This window comes from Euprymna scolopes, chromosome 26 (genome assembly GCF_053919585.1).
Source record: "Euprymna scolopes isolate OS-2025 chromosome 26, ASM5391958v1, whole genome shotgun sequence".
NCBI classification, from domain to species: Eukaryota; Metazoa; Mollusca; class Cephalopoda; order Sepiida; family Sepiolidae; genus Euprymna; species Euprymna scolopes.
Genome location: NC_136507.1, coordinates 60,419,524 through 60,442,526, shown reverse-complemented (window position 1 = coordinate 60,442,526; position 23,003 = coordinate 60,419,524). Strand labels below are relative to the sequence as shown.

Here is a 23,003-nt window from a genome sequence, read left to right as displayed (position 1 = left end):
GTCCAGGTCGACCAAAAAAAATAACCCCATTACTGGATAAATAAATATCTGTTTATTTAAAAAAATACAAATTCGCACGTAATCGTTCTTTCTAACCTCACATTTTAAATTCCATAGTCCCAGTGCTTCTTAAAAGTGGATTAATACTTATACTAAAAAATGTAGTTTAAATTCCTAGTAATACTATCTAAATTCAATATATAGCAAACTTAGCACTTGAATAAGCTGACTTTCTACCAGAAAATCCACAATTACAAAATATAGATTACATATTTATATGTGTGATCTATGCATGATGATAAGCTATATAAATAAAACAGTAGATATGTGTGTGTGTGTGGAAATATTTAACTGATAAACTCTTAAACTAGTGGTCACATAACACTGAAATTAGCAGGAAATAGTAATCATACACCAAGGATGGTTTATAACGAGTAAAATCTTTGTTTGGATGGATGAATAACGTATACAGAAAAATTTCGTCAAGTTGAAATGCAAAATATTCATTTCAACTTGCTGCCATATTTCTATTACTTTTACACATGCGCAAATTCATTCATAGCTTGAAGTGGTTTAATTTTAAATCTTTCTTATCTATTTGTTGATAGCTCAAATGGTAGGGAATGCAGCTGGAGCACTAAATGCTTCAGTTTCGATTCTGGTTGATGGCACCTAAGTGTTTTTTTTTATACTTTTGAAATCAGTACTATATATTAGGTACAATATAATATTTAATAGAGAATTGGCTTTGTAATAATAAATACGAAATCTGCACGAATTAAAATATACTTACAAGTATTTTATGACCGAGTAAGGTCGGGCACCACTCGCTAGTTATAAAAATAAATCCATTTTGGATTGCAACAATGTGTTGTGAAACAAATAGGTGTAAGGAGAAAATGAATACGGCTATTGAGAAGTAATAAAAAAAAACACTTGAACTTACTTTTCTCCACAGGAGCCGCAATCTCAACTGACTTCTCAGCTTTACTGGCTTCCCTAATGTCTGGAAAGAAAAGAGTTTAGATTTGAATCCAAGTGCAATCACAACAAAAGAAAAATGTTACTATTGTTGGTTCTACCGATAAACGTACACAAAATAATATACGTCAGATTAATATATAAAATACTTCACTTGGTCTGACATAACAAAAATGGGTATTTTGAAGAGGGATTCATTTTATCTAGAACTGAGGTGTGACAAATAATTTACATGACTCAAATATTTTTTTTATTTACTCTCATCCCAAACAAGGCATAATACCACCTGGATGTAAAGGGCTACTATTTGCACTATATTTAGAAAGACACAATATAGAGAGTTGAGCAGTGAGATGTCTGTTCACATTACACTTGAGGTCCTGGATATGACCTTAAACTATATCCGATGGTGAGGCCCCAACTTGCAGGCTTAGAGGAGTGTGGAGCCACCTTTTAATTACCATTGCTCCCAGGTCCACTCTGACCTTGAGTGGTAGTACCTGTTAGGGTCCCAACTATGAGTTGAATAGAAACCGATTTGAAAAAAACAAAACAAATATATTCTATTAAAAGATTTTTCTTCAAAATCACTGGATTCGGCATTAAATAACCTGAAAAGGGTTGATATGCCGTCAAACAAAAACAATCAGCCAACATTACACTTGAACTTCTTTATGTCAGTATAGTCAGGAAATTAGGAGGGAACTTGAAAGTCTAGCAGTTCAAGAGAAGAAACTATTAGAGTAGAAGGCTGTCCGGCATCTAGAGATCTCTACAGTGTATGGGTGGGATTTTGCTGCTTGTGGAGTTAGTCAGAGGTATTTACATTGAGGGGGCACAAGAGCTACGAGTTCCTCAGAGCATTTTCCTTTAAAAGGCTTGTAAAACAGGCACAGGAATGCAACATTTCGGCAATGAGACAGAGGTTTGGAACTTGGTTGATAGTGCGGAACGTTTTAGATTCGAGACTTTTTGGGGCTCTATCTAAGAGTGAGAGATTAGGGATAGATGCACCAGCTCAGTGCAACAATACTCCATGTATGGGGTGAACAGTGGCCTTGCAGAGATACAGGATATTCTCAGGTGTGAGTAATTTTCTACAAAAAAAAAAGATATATTTATAATCTCCATGACTGAAAGATATATTTAAGTAATTAATTCCTATTTCAGTTACATAAATTATTCAGAGTTAAAAGAACACACACTCGAGCCAGATTATTTTGTTGTCTCCACTGACGACGAACACATTCCTTCTTCACATAAGCAGCAGTAGTCCTTCTTTCACCAACAAAAAAACACATGTGAATGACATGACATCCAAAACAAGAGTCTCTCGAGCAAAAAAATCCATTTCCTTTTATTCTACCATTTTGGACACCCAACAGTGTCTAAATTTGTATAATCGTCCTCGCCTTCTATCTAAATGGTTTGAGGTTTATATGCCATCATTTTTTTATAGTGAACACATGCTGTTACCAAATTACTGAACCTCATACTGAAGCAGCACTCACTCTAGGCAGGTTGAACAAGTTTTCTCTGAAGGAGAAAGTTTCATGGGAGTATGAAATTCACAAACAGTCCCAACTTGCATGTATATCCCCCGTCAGGGGAGATGACAACATTAGGTTTTTGCAACATTTGCAAGGTGTCGACATCCTCTTACATACAGCGCCTGGTATTCCCAAATGGTCACTCATTTGGTATTGACGAGGCTCAACATTGCTTAACTTCAATGATCTAGTGAGAATTGTTGTGTTAATGTGATTATGCCGTATATTATATAAACCAGATGTAAATTATAGCAATTAAGAATAGAAATAAAATCTCTTTTTGAATGATGAATTCCTTAAACTCTTGTCTGATATTTTTAAGTTTGCAAATTATTAAAGAGAAGAGTCTAAAGTATAAGGCATGTGTACACGTTGTGACGATGAATGGAAGTGAAACCTGGCCAATGAGGAATATATGTTGCATAGCGATAGATAATATAAAATGGATACGTAATGTAAGTTTTAAAGACGGTCTTATATCAGATGACCTCAGAGGATTGTTTGTTTTTGTTTTACAGCATATCAACCCTTTTCAGGCTATTTAATGCCGAATCCAGTGATTTTGAAGAACAATTTTTTAATAGAATATATTTGATTTTTTCAGATCAGTTTCTATTTAACCCATAGTTGGGACCATAGCAGGTACTACCACTCCAGGTCAGAGTGGACCTGAGAGCAATGGTAATTAAAGGGTGGCTCTATACTCCCCAAAGCCGCAAGCTGGGGCCTCACCATCGGATATAGTTTAAGGTCATATCCAGGACCAGACCTCAGAGAAAGATTAAATCTCGATATTATAGGGAGATGTGTGAAGAACAAGAAACTTCATTGATATAGTTTGTTGCAATATTTTTGGCATGATGTTACTGGGCACAACCACAAAGATTTGGACGATTATATTTATAGCAAAGGGTTATAAGAACGAAATAATAAGGTACCAAAATCGCTGTATAAAATATTCTGAATCTTTTTAAACTTTTCAGCCATAGCTTTTTGTCTTGACATGAGATGAGGGACACTGCTGATCCTGATTGGATTGTTACTACTATTCTTTTCTTGGAATTTTTCACAATTCAAAACTTCTCTGACTAAATTGATGCTACCAGTTTTTTGCTTAGGACAACTACATTTAATATTCATAATTGGATAATTTGCTTTTCTCTACGATATTATTTGTCATCGTTTTTTTTAGATCATTTTTCTCTTAGAATTGATCTTCACTCAAAAGGTTATGAGTTCAGAAATCATTTTTACTTTAAAGAATCGGAATCAAAATTCGAATTGTGGCATGTGAAATCCACAGAACCTTTAAGAATACAGTTACTCAGTCATCACTTGAGAATCCGAATGACCAAAAATTGAAGAGAACACAACCATTTTTACAGAATTGATACAATGTTTGAACGATAGAAACCAATCCCTAAGAATGTGAGAAGCCTTGGATGATGAACACAAAGCATTGAACATTTTGAAATTCATAAGTCTAACAGTTTGAGGGAAGAAATTATCAGAGTAGAAAACTTTCTGGCTTTTCGAGACCTCTACAGTGAAGAGGTGGGATTTTGCTACTTGTTGGGCTGATCGAGGGGTATTTATGCTAAGAGAGTTCATTGGAGCATATTCCATTGAAGTACTTGCAAAACAAGCACAGAAATGCAACGGTGTGGTGATGGGACAGGAGTTGGAGTTTGGTTGACAGTGCAGGTCATATTAGATTGGGCATTCTTCAGATCTTAGGGAAGACTAATGGTTGACGCTCCAGTCCTTTTGTGGCAACAATACTCCATGTATTGGTGAATGGTGGCTTTGTAGAGATATAGGATACTGGCAGGCATGAGAGGTTTTCTAGTACGATAGCGAGAGCCTACCTTCTTTGCAACAACTTTGGCAATGACCTCTATGTATTTTATCCAATTCTTGGTGCATTTATGAACTCTTAGGTAAGATGCTATTAACAATCGGTCAAAACCGAATACTATTAATGAACTGAAAATTAAAGATGAACAAATTTGATTTTTTTTTTTTTTACATAGGCATAACCACTTATCAAGGCCCAGAGACCACTCGAGGATAAGGGTTAAAGAGTGTACAGTAGTCAATTGGACAATATAGTAATCATTAGTAATGGAAATTCGGTAAATTTGTTAACTTAAGTGGAATGGCTCATCAAAAATTTTTTTACGTTGGACTTGAAGACAACCATATTGTAGTCAGCTGGAAAGCAGGAAAACGGAAGACAATTCCACAGGCGTGCAGTTCTAAGAAAGAAGCTTTGTTCATAGAATTTACGTTTAGGTTTAGGTACAGATAAAGAGGGGGGAGGGGAATTATTGATAGTGTTTTTAGCTAAACGAGTGTTTCTTGTGAAAGTTTGGTGAGGGGGGACCATATATTGAAGCTTAGTCGAGCACTTGCCATGAAAATAACGATAAAGCAGAGACAAACTCGCAACATCTCTCCTGTGAAATAGAGGTTGCAAGGAGGAGAAAAAGACATCTCCTACGAGGATACGAAGTCTATTTTGAACTCTATCAAGGCAGGACAAGTCCTTTCTAGCAGCTCCTGGCCAGATGTCGCAACAGTACTCCATCCTTGGACGTACTTGGCTCTTACATAGATAGAGATTTGCATCAGCAGTGAGATATCTACTGGATCGAGAGAAAAATATAAATTTTACCTGTCTGTTTAAATGCTTGTATGTATGTTTGTATGTCTTGCAAAAACTTTCGACAAAGGTGACAATGTTTCACGTGATCGGTATCGTTTGGAAGTTCGACCCTTCTGATGACAAATATTGAAAAATTGACTAAAAACATTAATTCCTTCAACCTCAAGTGGGCACTTTTCTACAGGGAGGGGTCGCTTTTTTCGCCGATATTTTCGAAAGTCATTCCCTCTTTTTGATTGACTAGCCTTATTTTAAACCTTCATCACTTCCGGTTTGGCGATGGACGCAATAGCAAAGACGTCACATTTTTTTTTTCTTTTCCTCCTTCGTGGTACTGGTTTGAGCCTGCCTACTACCACTATTTTTTTGCTCAACACACACCTCCAAACATCCGGGCAACGCCGGGCACCCAGACTAGTCTACAATATAAAGGTTAATGGCTTGTACGTCCAACTAAAACTAAAAAAAAATTCAAAACAGACACACGAATTTGATATTTATTTGATCAACATTGTCCTAGATGAATAATAGTTAAAAATTAGAAAAAAAAAAATTATTCTTTGACCTTAAATTGGCGCAGATTAATTCAGGGTGTATGGGTAGTGGTCTATTTTCCAACCATTTAATGTAATAACTAAAGGGAAGTAACTATTTTCTTCAAAATAACTCCCTTATGCACACTCGAGTTAACTCCCTTATGTCCACTCACTTCTCAAAGAATCTAAAAAAAAAAAAACAGTCATCTATGTGTATGTTCAGAAAGAGGAATGGGCTGGGTGGGGGAAATAGAAGAAAGATAAGGTGGAGAGAGGGATGAGAACGGGAGAGTGACAAAGAAGGCGAGAATGAAGTTTAACAGATCATGTTACACTTTTGACCCAGGCAACGCCAGATATCTCTGCTAATAAATATAAAAATATAAATTGATTACATCATCTATAATACATATAAAATGTATTTGACATCTGGGAAACATTCGGTAAGTCAGCTAGAATGAAATGTTAAAATGCTTATTACAAAATTAAAATGCTTATTACAATAACCGAAATCAAGATCAAAGTGTGGTGTCTGTTCTTCAGATGCTGCACTTCCATTTCTTGTTCTCTTTCGGTGGAGGATCAGTCCTTCACGACTGAGACAATTTTTTATTTTTGTACCTTTTCTCCACATTAAAAAACGACCCTAGTGTCTAACTCTGTCCCGTGGGGAGGCATAGTAAATAGGTACAATTACCGAAATCGTTAGAAGCCAGCATGTTGCTTATGAAAGGGAGATAACTCTGTTAAATTTGATAATTTTATATTTTGCTTTAAAGATAAAACCGGCTCTAAGAAAAAAACGTAAACTAATACGGAGTAAAAATTTAAAAGAAAAATAAATTAGTTTTAAATATTAACAATTTCTTAAGTAATTGAAAGGTAAACTAATTAATTAATTGAGTATTTGGAAAAACATATTCAGGCCAGGGAAAATGCCAGCTAAAAAGCAGGTGATGCCCTGTTTTCTTTCTTGCGACGTAGCAGGCCTGTCTCTGACCTATCGTTATTTTCATGCCAAGTGTTCGTCCGAGCTTCAATCTATGGTCCCTGCTTGCCAAACTTTCACAAAAACACTTGTTCAATTATAACGACCATCAACAGTTTTCCTCACTCTCTTTCTGTGCCTAAATCTAAACACAAATTCCATGAATAAAGCTTCTTTCCAAGAACTGCCCACCTGTACACTCACTCATTAATCCTTATCTTCAAGTGGCCTTTGGGCCTTGGTCCTGGATATGACCTAAAACTATATCCGATGGTGAGGCCCCACCTTGCGGGCCTTGGGGAGTGTGGAGCCACGCTTTAATTGCCATTGCTCCCAGGTCCACTCTGACCCGGAGTAGTAGTACCTGTTAGGGTCCCAACTATGGGTTAAATAGAATCTGACTTAAAAAAAATATATACTCCATTAAAAATCGTTCCTCAAAATAACTAGATTCGGCATTAAATAACCTGAAAAAGGGTTGATATGCCGTAAAACAAAAACAACCAAACTTTGGGCCTTGATAAGTGATGACTCCCACGTAAAAAAAAAATCCCAAAAACTCAAGGACGAATACTATTATAAGAACAAGACAGCAACAATGACAGATAATTCATAATTTAAATAAATGAATGCAAAAATTGAGTTTATTTTTTACACTACCGTTGAGGTAAAACCACTTTGTTTCAATTTAATTCAAATTTACACAATAAAAGCACCTCAGCTGTTTTTATATACGGTTTATGTTTTTGTGATCTCAGTACTAAACTTATTTCATTCTTGATAATGTTAAAAGGGCCGAAAACAACAGCAAATGCATTAAGAATGTCTGGTGAAATAATAAGTGATATTTATTCTACCACATTACATGGAGAGAAACAATATGAGATGTCAGAGAAATATCAACTCTGCACAGTATAGGGAAATGGTTGAAGAACAGAAGACAGTTGAAGTATCTATTATACAAATTTCACCTGCCTGTTTAAATGTATGTATGCATGTATGCCTGTCTAAAACTTTCGATAGAGGCGATGGATTTTCACAAGATCAGTATTGTTTTGAAGCTCGACCCTTCGGACGACAAATATCAAAAAATTGGCTAGAAACATTAATTCCTTCAACCTCAACTGGACACTTTTCAACAAGGAGGCAACGCTATTTTCGCTGATATTTTCAAAAGTCATCCCCTCTTTTTGATGGACTAGCCTTAATTTAAAACTTCACCACTTCCAGTTCGGTGAGGGATGAAACGGCAAAGATGTCACTTTTCTTTTTTTTTTACATTCTTTTCTTCCTTCACGGTACGGGTTTGAGCCTGCCTGCCTACTACCACTTCTTTTTTTTTTTGCTCAACACACACCTCCAAACACCCGGGCAAGGCCGAGCACCTAGACTAATCTGTCTATATATGGAACTAACATCTCTAAAACCTATGTGATGAAACAATTACTGATTATGTTAGGAAGGTTGAAACAATGGCAAATGCATTAAAAATATCTGCTGAAATAAAAGTTAAAGTCTACTGCATTGAATGGAAAGAAAGGATATGAGAATGATATGATCGAAATGTAATGTGAGCATTAAAGAAAGGCTTAGATCTGATGACTTCACAGGAAGATTAAATCTAGACAGAATGGGAAGATGTATGAAGAACAGGAGACTTTGTTGATATGGTCACAATGAAAGAATGGATGAGAATGCTTGAGTTAACAGATGTAGAACAGTTGAGGTAGCAGAGTCAGTTGTCAGAGAAAACAGAGGAGAAGTGATAAGGTTGGACTTGAGAAGAAAGAAGGATAAATAAAGACCTGGTCAGAGATAACGTAGTTTAATTTGCATATTGCTGTGCAAAAAGACACACAATACATTAATTCAGTATACTTTGTTATTGTGATTTTTTAATTTAATCGTTTTGATTTCAATACAACAAATAGTTTAGGAAAATATCGTTTTAATTTGTGGACAAAACATTTCACAAATCAATAGAATTCAGAAATGCCAATGGCGGTTTTTCTTTCTTGGTTAGAATTGTAGGACAGTTCTTTATGGAGTGTTTCTCTCAGCACTTGATTTCTTCTTCATTTTCTTTTTTTATTATCATGCAAGCAGGGAGATCTGACGTTGCCCAAGATCGAACGATGATCAATGAATGTTTCACTCTCCCATATTTTTATTGTCATCAAAACCGGCAAAATCGCTCATTTTCAATCAAATCGATTGATTGCCTGCTCCAGGTGGGGACCCATCACAGTGCACCGGGAAGAAGCTTCATATACCTCCTCGCAGTGACTAAGTCCAAAATACACTGTAGTCAACATTGCACTATAGAGAACCTACTGTTGATTTTATAAACTTATTTTTATATATAACGGTTTGAATAAAAAGTAAAAGTCAAGTATTATACTTTATAATTGTGCTCTAAACAGAAGCATTCATTTCAAATGGGTCTCTAGCATATTAAAGAACTTACTGTTAATCTTATATGCCTGGCCTTTCTGCTTGTGCGATGATAATGGCTTAAAATTTAAAATGAAAAATTCAAGTATATGGTTCAATAGTGCTTTAAACAAAAACATCCATTTCGAACGCACTCGTCATATCAGAGAACCTACTGTTGATTTTATATGCCAGGCCTTCTGCTTGTGTGGTAATAAAACTTCTCGAACGCATTTGTGATGTTAGGCTGTATCAAGTGTTAACTTTGGTCAAAATCGCCTGTTCCTTCATTCATCAGCTTTTTTCGATTATTGATTATCGATACTTAGTGAAGACATAAAGTCTATCTAAGAACACTGCTAGATACATAAAGTACATTTGTATGAAATTTCATAAAAATCGGCCCAGACGTTATGGAGTTTATAGGAAACAAACTCACACAAAGTTTTTTTTATATAAGAGAAAAAAATTTGAAAAAAATAAAATAAATAAAAAAATAAAAATTATCAAATGCAAAAGTGTTTTTGTGTTTACAAACGATGAAATGATTCTTATTTTGAAGTTTAATTTCAAGTATTCTAAGTAGAGAACTTTGCATTCCAGATTCTTGCAAATTAAGCAACGTAATAATATTAAAAAAAAAGAAGAAGCTTTTCCACATACCTGGCTGAGATTTTGTGTTTCCTAATGATAGCAACATATCAAGCTCATCTTCCTGTGAGACGGGCTCAAGTGTAACCTTTGGTTCAACAGGAGCAGATTTTTTCTTTTTACCGGATTTGCTATTAGACTTTTTGACAGAATCGGATATCGGAAGATCTTCGTTACCAGGAATCACAGCCTCTTTTTCTACGACTAATTCATTGTCTTCTTTTACCAGCTCTGTTTCAGAATCATTTTCAGAATGCGCAGCTTCAGGCTTAACCGTTTTCAACAGAGCTGGCACCAGATGCATGGCAGCCGAAAGAACAGAGTGCATGGCACTAATGTCCAGTGCAGTTTGCTGTTCTTGAACAATTGTGCTGCAACTGCCAGGGTTATACAATGTTCGACTTCTCTCAGCCTCAGCAGAAAACTCTTCTAATTGTTCATCCTGAAAATTAAAGAATATTTTTTCAAAGCATCTAAGAAGTCATGAAATAATAATTTGGAGAAAGTTGTGGCATATTGCATCCACTCGGTTCACTAAAACTACATAGCCACAAAAAAAAAAAAAATGTCATTGCAAAAGTTGACATGTTAATGCAAAATATATTAATTTAGATTTTGACCGAGAATAAAAATACAGGGTGACGCATCTGCCCCCTAAAAAAAAAACAAAAAAAAAAAAAATACCACCCATGGAATCATTAATAAAAACTTTGGTCTATGTCCGACTTGTCCACCAAGTTTTAGTTATCAATGTCCAACAGTCTTTATTTTATCATTATTCAATTGTATGAGGGTAGAACTTTGGTGATTTTAAATAGGCTTCACACTCACTGAATGTTAACTGCTATCTGCCCCCACCAATTTTTTTCTATGGGGTTATTTCAAAAATAATATCTACTAAAACAATCTCCAGACCGTGTTTCATACTATCCTGCAAGGACCCATGGCATAGTGGAGAAAGTACTTAGTAAAATTCAGTCATAAATTATACTCTTCTAAAAGTTGAAGGTTCAATCCATAGTGCGGGCGACACTTGAAATAAAACTGCGAATTACTTAAGATTCTACCTAGTCATGGCTGATGGAATAAGAACATGCTCCCCCCATGGATTAAATAAAGGGTTCTGTTTGAAATTCCGTGCAGATTCCCCGAGTTTGAGAAAACGATTCCCAAGTTGGTTAAGATACATTTGAAGGCCGGTTACATCAACCAAAACGTTGTAAAAAGAAAAAACACTCAAGATGTGAACAATAGTTCGAATAATCTAAATAATAAGGAATCTCTAGACTAAAGACGGCCATCATAGCTAAAATCAGTAGTGTGAAGATACGAGTGTGTCAGTTATTGACAATTTTGAACATCATATGCTTATCAATGAATAGCAATAAAACAAAGAGTGTTGGGCATTTTTCATTGAAACTTGGTGGACAAGTCAGGCATACTGAAGTTTATTTGTACTAAATATGGTTAGATTGCATAAGGATTGTGAATTTTGTTAATGATTCCATGCGTGGCATTTGTTGACAGAGTCACCTGAAAATAAGATGAATCCATTTCATTTTCAAGTTTCTGTTATTTCAAACTGAGGATTGATAGACAACGCGTTTTAGAAAAATGCAAGAAACTGAATAAAAATCATATGTTCTGATTCTACATTTCATCTTTTCTGTCCTCGATGCAGGAGAAATCCTTATGGATTAAGGCAATTTTTGTTTTTGTCCCAACCCAAAATGCCCCTTTTTGGGGAGCTAGATTTTCTCCACATTAAAAATTGATAAATTGTTAAGTGTTGACTCATAAGTATATATAAAAATAAAAGATTTTGTACCTAACTAGCCAGTTAGGCAAGTCTTTTTATATACTGATGAACTGGACATTTTATGCACTGAAACTTAGTGAAAAAGTTAAGCACAGACCAAAGTTTTATTAACGATTCCATAAAAAAAAAATTTTTATCAGGTAGAGGGGGGATTACCCTGTATTTTTATTTTGGGTCAAAACTTAATTTATTTAAAACATCAAATTTCGCAATGACTCTTTTTGTGAAGGAAAGTAAATAGAGACAAACAAAAGTATATGAAAAAAAAAAAAAAGTCATAAGGAAGGGGTCATAAGAGTCAATATATCATTGTAATTACAGTGTCTTTCCATCATTACTTGAAACATCATTTCATGCTTGTTAAACAATCACTCGTTCATTTAGCTATGAGTAAAATAGTAGGTTAAACTAGTCCCACAAGTCTTGGTAGAGCAACTATTCTAGGAGAAGGAAAACTCCAAGCACCTATTCAAAGGATGTACATTGTCTCTTGATACAGAAGTCCCACATTCTACAGTGCATCATTTCGAACAGGAGAACTTTCTAGTTAAACTCGGGAACCTGAACATAAAGTTTGACAAAGATTTATTAAGTCTGACTAGAGAGTTTCCAAGTTTGAAAAGATGCACCTGAAGAAGGTCAGAGGTTACATCAACCAAAACTTTGGGAATATGACAACTAAAACACTAGTTCAAATTATACAAATTTTGGGTTATCCTGACGCTCTGCACTCCTTTGTTTACATCAGAAGTGATGTCACACAAATCTTATAATACGGATGGCTATAATTGTAAAAATAATTTGTTTTATTTTTCTTTCATTTTGAGCTCCTTTTTTCTCCCGTTTTTTTTTGTTTTCTACAATTAATAAACCAGTTTACAAGTAAAAAATAATTTGTTTTAGCGAATTTAATTTTCTTTTCTCTCCCATTTGTTATATTGGTATTTGAGCGGAGAATCTAACATTTCTTTTCATTTTGAGAATTTGTTTTAGTTTTTAATTACTAACACAGCGGAGAATTTAACTTTTTTTTTTCTCCCATTTCTTATTTTGAGCGGAGAATTTAACTTTTTTTTTTCTCCCATTTCTTATTTTGAGCGGAGAATTTATTTTATTTTCATTTTGAGCTCTTTTCCCGATCCGGCGTTACCTTTTATAGGTACTCCTGTACTTTACGACCCAAGCTAGTTTTAACACTATTATTTAGAAACCTATTATTTAACATGGGGAAACGGAGGGTGTATTGTAACTATTCTGTACTTTCACCTAACAATTAAATTAAAAAAAATATTGTGAAACTTGAATTTAACTTGAAAATACTATTAAAAAATAGTGCGGGTTGTAAAATGCAGAAGCACCCTTTTATAATATAAAAGTTTGGTAAACCTTTAAGAGTGGTAATTTTAAAGGAATTTTCGAGGGTGGAGTAATTCTTCATATTTACCTTTTTTTTAATTGAATTGTTAGGTGAAAGTACAGAATAGTTACAATACACCCTCCCTTCCCCATGTTAAATAATAGGTTTCTAAATAATAGCGTTAAAAAATAGCTCGGGTCGTAAAGTGCAGGACTGCAGGAGTACCTATAAAAGGTAACGCCGGATCGGAAAAAGAGCTCAAAATGAAAATAAAATAAATTCTCCGCTCAAAATAAGAAATGGGAGAAAAAAAAAACAAGTTAAATTCTCCGCTGTGTTAGTAATTAAAAACTAAAACAAATTCTCAAAATGAAAAGAAATGTTAGATTCTCCGCTCAAATACCAATATAACAAATGGGAGAGAAAAAAAAAAATAAATTCGCTAAAACAAATTATTTTTTACTTGTAAACTGGTTTATTAATTGTAGAAAACAAAAACAAACGGGAGAAAAAAGGAGCTCAAAAAGTAAAGAAAAATAAAACAAATTATTTTTACAATTGTAGCCATCCGTATTATAAGATTTGTGTGACGTCACTTCTGATGTTAACAAAGGAGTGCGGAGCGTCAGGATAACCAAATTTTGTTATAATTTCTGATATAATGAATATACCTGGGTTCTTCCTCACAAAAATATGATTGGCTTGTGTAAGCCATAAATATGGATGAGTATATCAGCCTGAGAAATACATCGAAAGATACGCAGAAAGCCTAAAGCTTAAGCATATTACTTGCTATGATTACAAGTAACTGTTCATTAAGGTGACTTATCAGATTGTATTACTTGATTATGCAACCAAGACCACTGAGCAACTTTAAACAAATATATCTTTTTCCAGAACATATATGTTTCAGGAAAATTTGGTTCAATTAATAATTTAATGACTAAATGTTACTGTCATAATTAACTTTCAAAATTCTATTTAAATTTTAAAAATTGGTACCTCCTCTCTTCAAACAGCATAATTAAAAAGATAAAAATTAAAAAGAAAACTCTTTGACAACATCAAATATGGTCAATATTAAACTAAAAAAAAAAATGTGCTTACAGTGAAGAGAGCTATATTCAGCCCTAGCCGTTCATGTAAAGGAAGGCATTGGAGACTTTTAGCGAGAGCATCGCAGTCGAGGGCCAGAAAATTTGATGACAGGAATGTTTTGTCTTCTTCCCAGTCTTTTTCATCTTTGAAACGAAACTGAGACAAGGCATCGGCTGGAAAAAAAAAGAAGTTGAAGAATTACACTTAAATAATAAAGTTTTTTTGGTTTTGTTTTATGGCATATCAAACAATATGGAGTTATTTTATGCCAAATCCAGTAATTTTGGAAAAAGAAAAGGTTATTTATGTGTTCAAATATTTATTCAAAGTGTATGGTTTGATTGTTTTGTAGAGGAAAATTGTTTTTGTTTTTAACTTTGAGATTGTTAACCAAAAAAAATCCAATTGTTAACCAAAAAAAAAAAAAAAAATCCAATTGTTAACCAAAAAAAAAAAATCCGATTGTTAACCAAAAAAAAAAATCCAATTGTTAATCAAAAAAAAAAAAAAAATCCGATTGCTAACTAAAAACAATAAAACATCAACCACTTATTTGAATACTTATTTTTGTAAAACTAAAATTTAGTACAAAACATTCCCTGATTTTTAACAACTATTTGATTATTTATTCTTAACTAAAACAAGATGCCTTTAATATCAGAAAACAATGTTGAACTAAACAGTTTACTGCAGACTTCAAGTCAAGAGTTCATCTGGTTTGCCTTATTTTTCTATAAATGAACATTATGGTTTTGAACTCAGTTTCAGAATTTCGTAGTAAGGGTCAAATCATCTCACCACCCTCTCACCTTCAGTTGAAAACATAGCAAACAAAGGAAGCATGAACGAGGCATAAAAAAATGACTAAGTTCAGCATTTGCACCCCCCCCCGTCATTTAGCCCCAAAAGTCCGAAGGGGGCATCAAATCCTGGTGAAAATGAACAAATGGTGCAGTTTTAGGTCTTAACATATGTAAATTTGAGTTCTTCACCATGCACAAAATGGAAATGACTAAGTCCATCATTTGCCCTCCCTCTCCCCATTTAGCTCCAAAAGTTTCCAAGGCCTTAATATATTTAAATTTGAGTTCAGTACCATGCAAAACTGCTAAATAGACATACACAGAAAATTTGGGACAAATATGGTAAAATAGTCCCAAAAATGGAGTGTTTTTATTAGCCCTAAAAGAGCCCCTGGGGCACACCCAAGAGTTATTGTGAAGTATAGACAAACAAAATTATATAGAAATCAGTTAGTTACAACTTTTCAGAAAGCTTTATAAAAATCCAAGGCATCAATTTTTTTTATTACGCACAAAATGTCAATTTTAGCCATTTTAACGCAAAAGTCACCCCTGGGAGGGAGGCAACTGGAGTTTTCTCGGAAAATACATTCTGTTACTTTTTTACTCATATCATGTTTAATGTTTGTGCAAAATTTCAAAAAATTCCAAGGCGTAGTTATTAAAAAATGTGCAGACGGACAAACAGACAAGGGTGAATTTACAGGTCCACATTCCTTTTGTCGGGGACCACAAAAAAAAAAAAAAAAATTTTAGTCGAAAACAATAATTAAAAACTTAATCTTTGCAATACCTGTGCATGCATTAAAGCATCTTTTAAATCCATCACTGATTTTCTTACCTGTTTGCTGAAGTAATTTGCTAAAATCGGTACCAATTTCTGATGGGTTTTCATCTTCGTCATCAGCTGGCAGAGATCGGTAACGATCCCAGTTACTCTCGATCTTTCTCCTGCGGAACGATGATGGCTTCACGTTATCATCCTGAAATTATGATACAAAAATGAACAAAAGCTTTTAAGATAAGCAAAAAAAGAAATTTGATTCTTGTACGAAAAAAAGATGTACTATTTTAAATAAAATTTATGACCAACAATGATGTTTTATATTAAAAGTTTTGTCCTTTTATTAATAGACTAGCCTGGGTGCCTGGCGTTGCCCGGGTGTTTGGAGGTGTGTGTTGAGCAAAAAAGAAAAAAAAGTGGTAGTAGGCAGGCAGGCAGGCTCAAACCTGTACCGCGAAGGAGGAAAAGAACATGAAAAAAAAACGTGATGTCTTTGCCGTTGCGTCCATCAAAAACCGGAAGTGGCAAAGGTTTAAATTAAGGCTAGTCAATCAAAAAGAGGGGATGACTTTCGAAAATATTGGTGAAAAAAGTGACCCCCTCCAGTTGAGGGTCAGCCAATTTTTGGATAGTTGTCCAAAGGGTCGAGCTTCAAAATGATACCGATCTCGTGATCTCTGTCGAAAGTTTTAGGCAGACATACAAACATGCATACATACATTTAAATAGACAGGTAAGATTTATATTATAGACTAGCAGGGGGTACCAGGTGTGGCCCGGGTGTTTTTAGGTGTGTATGTTGGGGGCGGGGGGGGGGTGATCAAAACAACCCTGTTTTAAAAAAAAAAACGTTGGCCGTGTGTTTGGAGGTGTAAAAGAAAAAAAAAGTTTTAGTAGGAAAGTAGGCTTGAACCCCGAACCTTTGACGTGGAGGTGAAAACGAAATGGAAAAAAAACTTGGCATCTAATCATCTCGGTCATGAGAGAAGCAGAATGAAAAGCATCTTAATTTAATGTTTATATAATGAAATTGGCAGGTGTGAGAAACTTAAGACCTTGAAACATGACGCGGCTGCAAGCCAGTTTTCGCTTGTTTTATACTGAAAAGCGAAAGAAACACGTGGCGATCGAAATATCTGGAAAAAATAGCGCGTGAAAGTCAGGCAAATTAAATACATACGCGACCCCCGTTCTTAACTCATAGATATTATCATTTAGACGTGATATAAAAAGTTTTAGGTTTTGTAGAAATTAAAACTGAGCTAAAATTAATTTCATTTTGTTTTTAAATGTATTATTCATTAAACTAAATAATGTTAATATTCCATATTATTTTATTTTGTTTATGTCTTAATTTCTTTTTTCTGCGTTCTTATTAAGATGGTTGATAAATGTTTAAATTTAACTATTTAAAGGGAGATAACTTTGCCATAATGATTAATGAATACATACATATACATGTGCGAGCACCCATGTGCACATATATACACATTATATATATATATATATACATATATATATATATATAAACAAAACATGCACACACACACACACACACGGAATATATGGAGAATGAATGAGATATTAGATGAGGATGTGGAAAGAGTGATAAGTGTTTGGGAGGGAGCATTTACACAATCCTCTGTCATGGTTACAACAAACTATATATTGGTGAAACCATATCATCCTCAAGAGATTAATCTATCAGAACAACAAGCTAATGCTAAAAATACATTTATTACACACATGCGACCCATAAATCATAATTTAAACAGATAAAAATCTACAATAATCAAGCACACATGATTACCACACTTAGATATGTCAAGTCAAGCAAAACTTGGTTCTTTCTAATATTGCCAATCATTGATAATAGAATTCTAAATGAGCAAAAAAATAAACACTATCAATACTGGATGATCCAATTTCAGTACGATGCTCTTTTCCTGTTTCTCTTCTTTCCCTTTCTTTTTCTTAGCCTGTTCAATTCTTTTCTCTCTCTCTCTTTGCACAACCTAACTTCACACTACTAAAAAAAAAAAAAAAAGCTCATTACTCTCACACTCTGCTTTCTCACTCTCCCTATTCCTCTTTTTTTTCATTTTTTTTTTTTACACATATAGGCATCACCACTTATCAAGGCCCAGAGGCCAATCGAGGATAAGGCTTAATGGGTGTACAGTAGTCAATGGGATTATAGCATAGTAATCATAAGTAGTGAAAATTCTGCAAATTGGATTACTTACGGCGGACGGTTCATCAAGAACTTGTTTACGTTGGACTTGAAGACAATCAAATTGTAGTCAGCTGGAAAGCAGACAAATGGAAGGAGTTGCACAGGCGTGTAGTACTAAGAAAGAAACTTTGTTCATGGAACCTATGTTTAGATTTAGGCACAGATAAAGAGTGGGGGAAATTATTGATAGTGGTTTGGCTAGACAAGTGTTTCTTGTGAAAGTTTAGCGAAGAGGGACCATAGATTAATGTAAACACAACTTTTTCTTTTTATAAATGTGTCATTAATCCATTAAGCTTCAAGGTATCTAAATTTTTTATTACTGAGTTTAAACTTTGTGTAATGACTAAAAATTGGTTAGAATATACAAATTGAAAGGAAGAAGTTATTTATTTTATTTAGAAAATGAAATATTGACTCTCCTATGAATAGGACACTGGATACATGTGATTTCTTCTTCTTCTTCTTCTTCTATTATATAAATCTCACCTGTCTGTTAGTATGTATGTATGTTTGTACATCTCACTAAAACTTTTGACACATGCGACCAACACTGACAAAATTGGTATCGTTTGAAAGCTCAGTCTCTCAGTGAACAAAAATAGCCAAAAATTGGACAAAAACATTAATTCTTTCATCGTCAACTGGGCCGTTTTTTACAAGGGGGGGGGTCAGTTTTTTTATCAATATTTTTGCAACATCATCATACGTCTTGCAATACCAGATACCATAAAATTTAATTTGAAAATCCTATTTAAAATACAGCACAGTGCATACTCTGCACAAGCACCGTTATCATTATTATTATTATAACAACAACAAGAAAAAAAGGTACTTCACGAGGAGCGTGGACCCTGCGTAAACGGGTTTTAATTTAATGGTTGCTCCCTAAAAAGCGCATACGCAAAAGGTTTTCATAGGTTTATTTAATCACAAAAACTTTTTTGAAGGTACTAGTTGAGGCCAAAAAAGGCCAAAAGCATTATTTGAATATGTATGAAAAAATAAATGTAACAAAAAATAAAAATATTAGTGTGGAAAATATAATATAAAATGAAAATAAATAAAAACAAGCACAAAATAAAAGTATTAAAGAAATTAAAAAAATAAAATACATGCTCGATTACAAAAAAGTATATGAGATATACGCAAAGAAAGTGAAGGTAACCTCAGGAAGCAGCCATTAAATTAAAACCCATTTACACAGGTTCCACGTTCTCCATGAAGTGCCAAAAAACACTGCAGATGACATGGACTGGCGCCACACCAACTAGTTGTGAAGGGTCAGGGAGGATGGAAAGGCTGAGGTGGGAGAGTACTAACCAGATCTCCACTGGAAGTGTGCAGTTCCAATCTAGTACCTTGGGGAGGCATTTTACCACCCAAACCCCAGGAAACACCAATGGACGATGGCAACGAGAAATCAATGGGAAACGGCTGTTGGAATAACGTGCAATCATCTGCATGAATGGTCAAGAGGTGGAGAACATTAAAAATTTGGGGAGATTTGTTGTCACGTGTTCTCCAGCGAATACCACAGGTTACTGGCAACAAGAAATCAATGGGAAACGGCTGTTGCAATAACGTGCAATCATCTGCATGAATGGTCAAGAGGTGGAGAACATTAAAAATCTGGGGAGATTTGTTGTCATGTGGTCTCCAGCGAATACCACAGGTTACTGCCAGTGAGCGATCACTAATGATGGCCAGTGAGACAACTAGCGAGTGAAATAATAACAATAATAATAATGTTCCCTCCCAAATTTACCACCATCCTTATTTAATACATGTTTACTATATTTTTTTTTTTTAGTTTTTAAACAATATTCACATTATAGTATGATTGTCTTTGAGTAGTTATGTGAAGTTTATTTCCGTATTCATGTATTCTGCACTGATATGAAAATGAAGACTATAGCAGAGTATAGGATTCCTAACCATGTAACTGATAAAAATACGCTACACATTTTGATGAAAAACATGGGAAAAAAATGAACATAGAACAGAAAAGCAAAACTTTAGATGTAATTTCTGTATTAAAAGTAATAGTTATTTAAATATTTCAAAATCCAGCTCCCCAATAATAGGAACAAAAATAAAAATTATCTCAGTCATGAAAGATTTCTCCTCCACCGGCCGAGGACAGAAAAGGTGAATTGTAGCATCAGTACCGATACTACATTGTGATCTTGTCCCGAAGGCCAAGAATTGTTTGTGTTTAATATGTTTCTTTAATTGTTTGTTCCCTAAATTCATAATTCAGTTTTATCAGTATTAGATTGTATATTGCTTTAAAAATTACGTAATTTTACATAGATAATCTTTATATTTTATTTTGAATAAAGTTCAGTTTAAGTATTAATCGAATTTGGTTCCTTTCTTTTCTTTTTAACATAAACTGGAAATATTCTCTCTATCATTAAATCATTTCTCTCTGATAGGCTCATAAGAGTAGTGGTTGATGGACAAAAATAAGAGGCCTGCAGTATTAATGCTGGAGTCCCTCAAGGGTCCATCCTGGGCCCAACTCTCTTCCTGATCTACATCAATGATCTCCCTAAACACATACTTAAATCATTCGTTGACATCTATGCTGATGACACAACCATCTACAGCAACACATCAAAGGCTGTAAATGACAAAGCTCTCTCTGATTCTCTCTCCTCTGATCTCGAACGAGTGGTTCAGTGGGGGAAGACGTGGCTGGTTACCTTTAATGCATCTAAAACCAAACTCCTATCTTTACATCATCAACATTCTGATCCCCACTCCTTCACTCCTGATCTGAAATGGAACACGTACATCAAGTCTGTTGCCAAGGTCGCTGGAAAGATGGTGGGATCCTTCTACAGCTCCAGAAGATATCTCACTACTGATGCAATTCTCTATCTATATAAAAGCCAAGTACGTCCAAGGATGGAATACTGCTGCCATATCTGGGCAGGAACTGCTAAAAACAGCCTATCCTGCCTTGACAGAGTACAAAATAGACTCCGTGGCTTAGTGGGGGATGCCCTTTTCTCTTCCCTGCAACCTCTCTCCCACAGAAGAGACATTGCAAGCCTATCTTTGTTTTATTGTTATTTCCATGGCAGGTGCTCGTCTGAATTCCAATCTCTGGTCCCCTCTCGCCAATCTTTTACAAAAAACACCCATCTAGCTGAATCCACTGTCAAAAACTTTCGCCACTCTTTATCTATGCCTAAATCAAAACGTAGATTCCATGAACAAAGCTTCTTTCTTAGAACTGCACGCCTGTGGAACTCTGTTCCATCTGCCTGCTTCCCTCCTGACTACAACTTGGATGTCTTCAAGTCCAACGTAAACAAATTCCTGATGAACCGCCCCCTTAAGTAGACACTCTAAATATCCACACTAACGTACTGTACTTACAGTAACCATTATCCCTAAGTGGCTTCCGGGCCTTGATAAGTGGTGACCACCTTGTAAAAAAAAAAAAAAAAAATGCTCTTTTTAAAAATGCCGTCATATAGTATCAACAGTAACAGTTCGACAAATCTTACCTACATTGCCTGCAGCCATTTTTCAGTTAACAGGCCCCTTCTATATCTGTTTGTCATCTCTCTTTGCTATTGCCGTTACCTTGCCTTGCGTTTATTTTATCCGTTGTACGTTCGATTGGCACCTCCACCGTTCCGCCCCCCCCCCCGTAACGCTAGTTTGTATCTTTTCAGTATTGACTTTAAATATAATAATGTATCGCATATATATATATATATATATATATATATATATATATATATATATATATATATATATATATATAAGTAAGATGATTGATAATTGATTTCATAATTTTAATTTTTAATTATGAATTATCAATCATCTTACTCAATATTAAAATAGCTCTAGGATATATATGCATATCGAGATTATTATATATCTGCATTACAACGAGCACTGTTTTCTTTTATTTTAATTGTATTAATGAATTTACTAATACATTAAAATATACTCTGCTCTATAGACTCTTGTTCTAATCCCCTAAGTATATATATATATATATATATATATATATATATATATATATATATATATATATATATATATATGAATGAACAAATGATTAATAAAAGACATCTTGAAAAAGAGTTAAAAACATATTTAATTTTAAAAAAGGAAGCACAAGTGAATAGTCCTTAATCCGCGGAGTTATATATATATATATATATATATATATATATATATATATTGCCTGCAACCATATATATTTTATAAATTACTAACTAGCTCTACCTACGTATTGAGCACTTTTAAAGTAAATACTTAAAGTTTACACATAAATCTATACTTTCGTATATTAAATTTATGTGAGTAAATGAAGTAATTATATATATATAATATATATATATATATATATATATATATATATATATATATATATATATATATATATATATATTTAATTGGCCAGTATTTCGCGAAAAAAAAAAAAAAACGTTTCCGTTCGGCATCTTCCGGCGGCTTACGTAAACTGGTGGGAATATGCCGGCGATACCGTGGTCCCTATTCTGCAAAAGTATCATTTCTTCTTACCTCCGCCGATGATGCGTTTTCTTCATCCGATTTGGTTTTCTTCTGTTGTGGCAATTGCCATTGTGTTGACGGCTGGCCAGAAGAATGGCCTTTCTCTTTCTTATTATTTTTGTTGCTATTCTCCTCGTTCTTTGGTTTGTCGTTAATGCCATGTTTTTTCTTATACTGCGTACTTCGCTTCTGTTTGTGTTGATCGGGCCGCATAACGAGAAATAAAAACAAAATCTCTGACGTGCTGGCGTTTAGAGGAAAAACCGGCAAATAACGAAACGGTGCTGATGGTAGATAGAGTTATCTGCCCTTAGATTCGTTTATCACTTATTTGTTGTCCTTCTTTTCTAAAGGAGCGACTCGACTCCTCCAAAAAATACTGTTTTGTTTATATTTGGCCGTGATAAATATTTAGTATTTATAAAAGGAAGATAATTGAATAATTTGACATGTTTTATAGCCAACAAATCGAAAAAAAATATATAACAAATAAATGTTACTAAAGGCAAGAAAAGTTAATCTTCTATCTACCTGGATAAGTTTTTTGTGCT

The 23,003-nt window shown here is 34.3% G+C and overlaps 1 protein-coding gene across 1 annotated transcript in view; it reads right to left on the bottom strand.

Annotated features, from left to right (window-relative positions):
• Positions 1 to 22,746, bottom strand: part of LOC145248104 (uncharacterized) — a 30,714-nt gene extending 7,968 nt beyond the window's left edge. Inside the window, exons 1-5 of the mRNA XM_080109895.1 lie at positions 22,462 to 22,746; positions 15,726 to 15,867; positions 14,091 to 14,254; positions 9,820 to 10,249; positions 947 to 1,006 (exon numbers count right to left, since the gene is read on the bottom strand). Coding sequence (XP_079966021.1) covers positions 947 to 1,006; positions 9,820 to 10,249; positions 14,091 to 14,254; positions 15,726 to 15,867; positions 22,462 to 22,665 — 1,000 coding nt within the window. The 5' untranslated portion in view covers positions 22,666 to 22,746. The remainder of the gene's footprint in view (positions 1 to 946; positions 1,007 to 9,819; positions 10,250 to 14,090; positions 14,255 to 15,725; positions 15,868 to 22,461) is intronic.
• Between the last annotated feature and the right edge of the window lie 257 nt (positions 22,747 to 23,003).